This window comes from Primulina eburnea, chromosome 3 (genome assembly GCF_022965805.1).
Source record: "Primulina eburnea isolate SZY01 chromosome 3, ASM2296580v1, whole genome shotgun sequence".
Taxonomy (NCBI): Eukaryota; Viridiplantae; Streptophyta; class Magnoliopsida; order Lamiales; family Gesneriaceae; genus Primulina; species Primulina eburnea.
The window spans coordinates 49,752,826-49,759,274 of record NC_133103.1 but is presented as its reverse complement, the minus strand read 5'-3'; the positions used below and the strand labels follow the sequence as shown (position 1 = coordinate 49,759,274).

The following is a 6,449-nucleotide window of genomic DNA, read 5'->3' as shown; positions in this document are numbered from 1 at the left end:
CACCTTCTTCTGAAACCTGCGCAGCCCCATGGGCTTTCTCTCGGGTGGAGTCCTTGACAACAAGGACTCCACGCAGCACCTGGTTGCCAAGTCCTAGCATGGATAGAACTCTTCCCCTGACCCCACATGTACCATATCCAAGCCCTGGACCAACCCCTGCCCAAGCCAAGCCATCAGACCCCCAAAACCGAAACCTTCTTCCCTATGAATTCAGTATGACTTTTTCATTTAAAATGACTAAATAGATCAATTCTTCTTATCTAATCAACATATAATTAACATGGATTTTGATACTATGGTATTTAGTTGAAAGAACAAGTGAGGAGCTACAATGTTGAGACCAAATGGTTTATTGAAGGTTATTCGCCACCATTTTCCTAGTACCTTAGCAATGCTCTAACTAGTTGCACTTACCACCTTTTTTCGAATGGATCATTAATGGGAATGGATTTTGCCACTGGGAGGGAGTTCGAATGGCTAAATATGATGCCAAGGATGCTTAGAGCATGCCAAGAAATTTGTAGATTAGTCGATGATATAAGTTCATACAAGGTACAAATGACCATGATTCCCATTATTTTTTCTAATCCGTAAGAATTGATTACTTCAAATATATCTTCATTCGTGAAAACGATTAATATAAGTTGTTATTTTAATTGTATCACAAATACATACTTTAGAAATTTTTCCCTCATAAACAAATGTACTGTCTGTGTGTTATAATCATCACTCCGTTTAGAGCATAACCACTTATTTTAATTATCATATTATTGTAGATTGAGAAAAGAAGAGGCCAAAATTCCACCGGCATCGACTGCTACATTAAGGAAAATAGTGTGGCAATGGAAGAGTCAATACATAAGATTGAAGAAATGGTTGTAGATACATGGAAGGATATTAATGAGAATTTCAAGAAACCATTTCTGTGTTCGAAAGCTGTCCTTTTGATAATCCTCAACTTGGCAAGGATGGTAGATGTAATATACAAGAACTATGAAGATGGATATACTGAACCGGAAAAGGTTTTAAAACACCTCATTGTTGCCATGTTTGTTGAACCCTTTAAGATTCAGACATTTTATATCATGCTGCGACTCATGAAGTGTTGCAAGAAAAACATCCTTTTATTTGTGTTATTTTTTAAAGTTTTTTGTGGGGATGTTTGTTTCTGTAATATATATGTTTGATCAATAATGTTATCTATTTGTTTTATTTTTTAAAGTTTTTTTTGGGGATGTTTGTTTCTGTAATATATATATATATATATATATATATATATATATATATATATATATATATATATATATATATATATATGTTTGATCAAGAATGCTATCTTTTAATAAATTTAAAACAATGAGTGATCAATTTCTCCCATGTACGTTATATATTTTGAAGTTGTCGCGTAAACCTTGAAACTATACACATTTATATTATGAAAATTTTAGTGTGTATTTGTATTTTTATGGTTTTGATCCTCTATATCTATGTATCAAATTTTAATCATAGTCCACCACATTTACTTTTAGTGTAATTATGCTCTTGTTTTTCGATGTGGCAGAGATGTGACTCTCACATGTATAATGTCAAAATCAACATTTTTGATGAAAATGATTAAAATTGTCAAAAATTTTATACATACGAGACTAAGACTAAATTTTAAAACATAGAAGAAGAAAATTGAGAATAGACAGACATACAAAATGAAATTTACATTTTACCTATTATCAATCATCTAAAGAATTTAATTGTGGACATGCATATTTATATGAGGACGAAGATGTTTTGAGAATGTAATAGGAAATCGAACAACATTGAATGACTAGCTTCACTTGACTACTGCGAAAACAATTCGAGTTGAATGGTGATAAATTATATGTTCAACGCCAACGACAATTAACAAGAAACAGATGGATAAAGAATAGGCAAGAATGTAAAGTACTTAAAGGAAATAAGACAAAATTTGTGGATGTTCAGATATAAACACTATTACGTCTTACCCTTTCTTCCACTAAAAAAAGAATCCGATAAAAGTCTTTGGTTTTACAACTCCTTGTTGCCGAAATTCTTATTCATTACTTTATAAGTTTTGGATGTTTAAGAATCCTCAGTTTACTAGACAACAACACACAAAGAAACATTAGCCTGAACGGTTTGAGTTGGTAGGGTGACACAAAGTGATCCTTCAAGATCTGGTATGTTCTTATGTACGTGTACTAAGTGTGCTAAAAAATCTTGAATGAATGCAAACTTGAAATATGTAAGTTTCTAGTCATGTTTCAACTAAGTGATTTTTCAATCTTGAGTCTGCATATTTATAGTTGACGAATGATTATTTCGAGTATTTGCCTCTTGGTTTAAAACCAGACTCGAATTAATTCATCAGTTTTTACATTCTTAGAAAGCTGGTTAATTTGAATGCCTTTTTCCTTGTGTGAACTGAATAACTGAAATGAGGAGGATCAGTTCTTGCATGTATCAGTTTATTTATGGTGAGAACTGAACTGATAACTGCTCGAACTGATCAAATAAGTTTGAAAACGATAGTTAAACAGTTAAGTACACAATATATGTTTATGGATGTTCGGAAACTTCAATTGATCATACGTCATCCCTTCTACCACATCGGGTAGAATTCACTAGAAGACTTTGATTTATATAATGTCTTGTACAAGCCCACTCAACTTAGGATTCACCCTACTGCCTAACTGAACTCCTAGTCTAAACTGAAGGCAATACCTTTCAGCCAACACTTGTTTAACATCTATGTGTTAAAGAATACACACACAAGTTTATTGTCTTTGTGCAAGACTCACTCATATTATCAATACGCTCAAATCTCTCTGTGTATATGTGAGTGGTGGAGTGTGTCTGTGTGTGTGAGAACTGATCTATGAATACAACACGAAAGTGTTCTTACACACTGAGAGAATTATGCTTCTAATCTAAGCTGATAACACGTTGAGCTTGCCCCCTTTTTTTTTTTTTCTTTCATGAGTTTCAGACTCTCTCTTGTTTTCGTTGATGGTCTTGATCTTGTATATATAGAGGCAATGCGATAGTTCACCAAGACTCATCGAATATGTTCGTTGCAGTTTGAATTTGTTCCTCGATATTTGTGTTTTGTCCTACTTGACAGCTATTCTGGAACGTCTCGACTTTAAGCTCTGCTGCAACGTTCGTTATTGTCCTTTGACAAGACAGTTGATTTTATATCTTTGTGCACAGCTGGATTCCATTAGATAAGCTTGTCTTGTTATGCAAAATGATCTGTTTCTAACTGATGCTCTGAACTGGTCAGTTGAACTGGTTTGGTGAAATCAGTTGGCTCGTCAGCTGGACTGATTTCACTGCTTCAGTTGAACTCGTCTGCTAGGCTCTTCATTAGCTGAGCTCTTCATCAGCTGGCCGAGCTTCTAAAGATTTTCTGCTAAATTACCTATCAGCTGGACAATCTGTTGTACTGGTTCAGTTTGGGCAATCAGTTGACACTTTTAGTTTGCGCCTTGATAGCTTCAGTTTAAGCTCGGTAGCTTTCTACGCATTTAGGTAAATTCTTTAGAAACAAAATAAAAAAATTTTTTAACATCAAAATTAAGATTGCAAACTTGAAATGTTCCAACAATATTTATAGTTGAAATTCTTCAACAGTCGGATATTGTTTTTCAACAATCATATGTACTTGTTCCTGACGGAATGACCTTTTCACTATCAGCATCTTACACTATAATAAATTTCATTTAATGTCCCCTTGGCTTTTTCCGGCTTTAGCTCATATAGCCTCTAAAATTTGATTGACTTTGGACGCTTCGGGAAAAACTATATCATATGGAGTTGATAGGATATTGGACTATTATATTTTAACATAAATGTCTTGAGTTCAACATACCATCCTCGATTTGCTCATATCTAACACTTTGAAGTGCGGTTGACACTTATGAAATCACAAATGTTGCTGTCAGAAAGCAGATGATCTCTGAAGTTTGTGGCAGAAGTTGTTAAAGTGTTGTACAATCATACTTGATCAAGTGACCAGAAAATCTGAAATTACAAACAATAAACAGTTGGATTGTGAAACAACTCAATGATGTCATTTGTCAATCACCAAAATTCAGGGTAAATAAAAATATTCTAACAAACATGGGTTTTTTTTATTCTTATCTGGGCTGGAGTATGAGGAGTGAATATTTTGTGAAATACTCAGCAAGCGGGAAGCAATCGAGCACAGAAGCAACATAATATACATATATATAATCTTTTAAAGTTGTTCGTAACAGATTATTCAGTTTAAATAAAACAAATATATAAAATTTAGTTTTCATATTATTATTAATGAGATTGATATTTAAACAATTTTAAAACTATATCAAAAGATATATAAATTTAGAGGACAATGCACGTTCCAATATTTTACCGACCAAAAAATTGTGTTAGGAAGAGAGTATCAGTCTTAATTCCCGAAAGCAATAAATCGCAAGAGAAATAACTAGAAGAACACACGAGATTTATAGTGATTCATTCTCAATGTGAGAGTTACGTCCACTTGTCACCGATACAAATTTTCACTATATTGTAGTTAATATTACAAAGATAATAATTTCAAAAACATGTCTCTCATAAATTTTTCATGCTCTCTCTATCTTCATATTTAAATTTTTACATTTGTTAAATAATAATATCACAAAAATTTCAGATTCAGAAGCTATAATTTTTTTAAAAAAAATTAAAAAAAAAATTCACATTAACTATAATAAATTTTTGAGATTTACAAAATTCAAATCGTTTATAGAGTTACTGAATAAAATTTAATAGATATCATTCATTAACAATAACACGGAGATTTTAAAATTCAAGATGATGATCACATGTAGTTTTACGTATTTAACCACAATCTTGCATGCTTGCATCAATTTGTGCGTGAATAGAGTTTCTAGGAATTATAAAACTGCCATCTATGTGCATGCAATCGATTTTTTTTTTTTAAAAAATAATGGCGGCTCTGATATCACTAAAATGTCACGCCCCGAGACTGAGGCGTCGGTGACTTCGGGCATTGTTTATCAATTTACATGAAAACAATTAAGCCTCGTAGCAAATAGCCAAACACCAGTCTTTTTCATAAATAAATATTGTCTTTACAATGACAACAAAATGAAAATTACATCATAATTGCGGAATCGAAATAGATACAAAGTCTTGAGTCTAGATCTTTTGGTGCGATCACGAGCCCCAGAACGTCTCATGTTCCTCCTCGTTCAATTGTTCTTCATTCTTATCAGGGGAGAGATGTAACGGGTGAGTGCTTTGGGAAACACTCAGCAAGTGGGGGCCGATCGATTACCACAAATACATACAAAGATAATTTTAAAACATCTTTTAACAGACTTTCAAAACTTATCGTATTAAACATTAACCGAATCAGACTCAAAAGGTGAAACAAAACTTATCAGAACAGAACAGATCGGAACAACCGGAACACTGTTATTCATCTTGTCCTCCATGGTCAATTTGTCCTCCATATGTTAGTCCTCTAAGGGGTTAGGCCAAAACATAGTTTTATACCAACTGATGGGGGCCATAACACAGTTTTATACTCACTGATGTGGGCCATAAAAGAATTTACAATCATCGTTCTATATCCAACTCGAATCATAACAGTGTATTACAAAATCAGATACATCAAACAATGCTTATCAGAATTATGAAAGGACTCAGCAGATTCAAAGAACGTCGAGACCAGAAAAACATATCGTACATCGATCGAGATTTTTATCATACATAATATAGCATTTTTCGAAAATGATTTGACACATATACAAGCATGTCATACTTATACAAATTTTAAGTTACAAAGAAATACATAGAAAAAACCCACTTACTTGATTATTATCTTCGGAATAAAACGTGAAGAACTTGTGGGAGGAATTCCACTCGAACTCTTACGAATAGTGGCAGCACTTGAGCAGCAACCTTAGCTCAAAACTTGGGACAAAATGTGGGTAGGACGGAAGTAAACCGAGGCTTGAGAATAACCGCTATGGAGCTCGAAAATATGGACAACTTGTGCCTTGTTTTTGGTGTGGTTTCCTTTAGCTCTTGGGGGGTATTTATAGGTTCATGGAGGGTAGGTGAAGAGGCTACCATTCAATGCCATTACCACCATGTTCATGGAGGGGAGGTGAAGAGGCTACCATTCAATACCATTACCACCATGTATATGGCCTCCTTATGGCTTTAAACACCATTAAAATGTTGTTATGTCCCTTCAAATTCATCTTTGAATTCATGCCTTTGTGTAGCTAATTCTTGGGTCCTCACATCCTTCCCACCTTATGAGGATATTTGTCTTCGAAATTTGGCTATACCCGATCTTCAAAGAGATAAGGATATTGTTCTCGCATACTTTCTTCCAACTCCCAAGTAGCTTCTTTTTCGGTGTGATTGGACCA

At 33.8% G+C, this 6,449-nt stretch overlaps 1 protein-coding gene across 1 annotated transcript; it reads left to right on the top strand.

Moving 5' to 3' along the window:
• Positions 1-438: 438 nt before the first annotated feature.
• LOC140827434 (vetispiradiene synthase 2-like) lies at positions 439-1,618 on the top strand. Its single transcript, XM_073190102.1, has 3 exons — positions 439-552; positions 777-1,022; positions 1,562-1,618. Exons 1-3 carry the CDS (start codon positions 439-441, stop codon positions 1,616-1,618), a joined length of 417 nt encoding a protein of 138 aa, XP_073046203.1.
• Positions 1,619-6,449: the final 4,831 nt, after the last annotated feature.

Coding starts and splice junctions, on each gene's coding strand:
- LOC140827434 (XM_073190102.1), top strand. CDS start 439: ATGGGAATGGATTTTGCCACTGGGAGGGAGTTCGAATGGCTAAATATG. Junction 553..776: donor ATGATATAAGTTCATACAAG/GTACAAATGACC, acceptor ATATTATTGTAG/ATTGAGAAAAGAAGAGGCCA. Junction 1,023..1,561: donor GATATACTGAACCGGAAAAG/GTTTTAAAACAC, acceptor TCGATGTGGCAG/AGATGTGACTCTCACATGTA.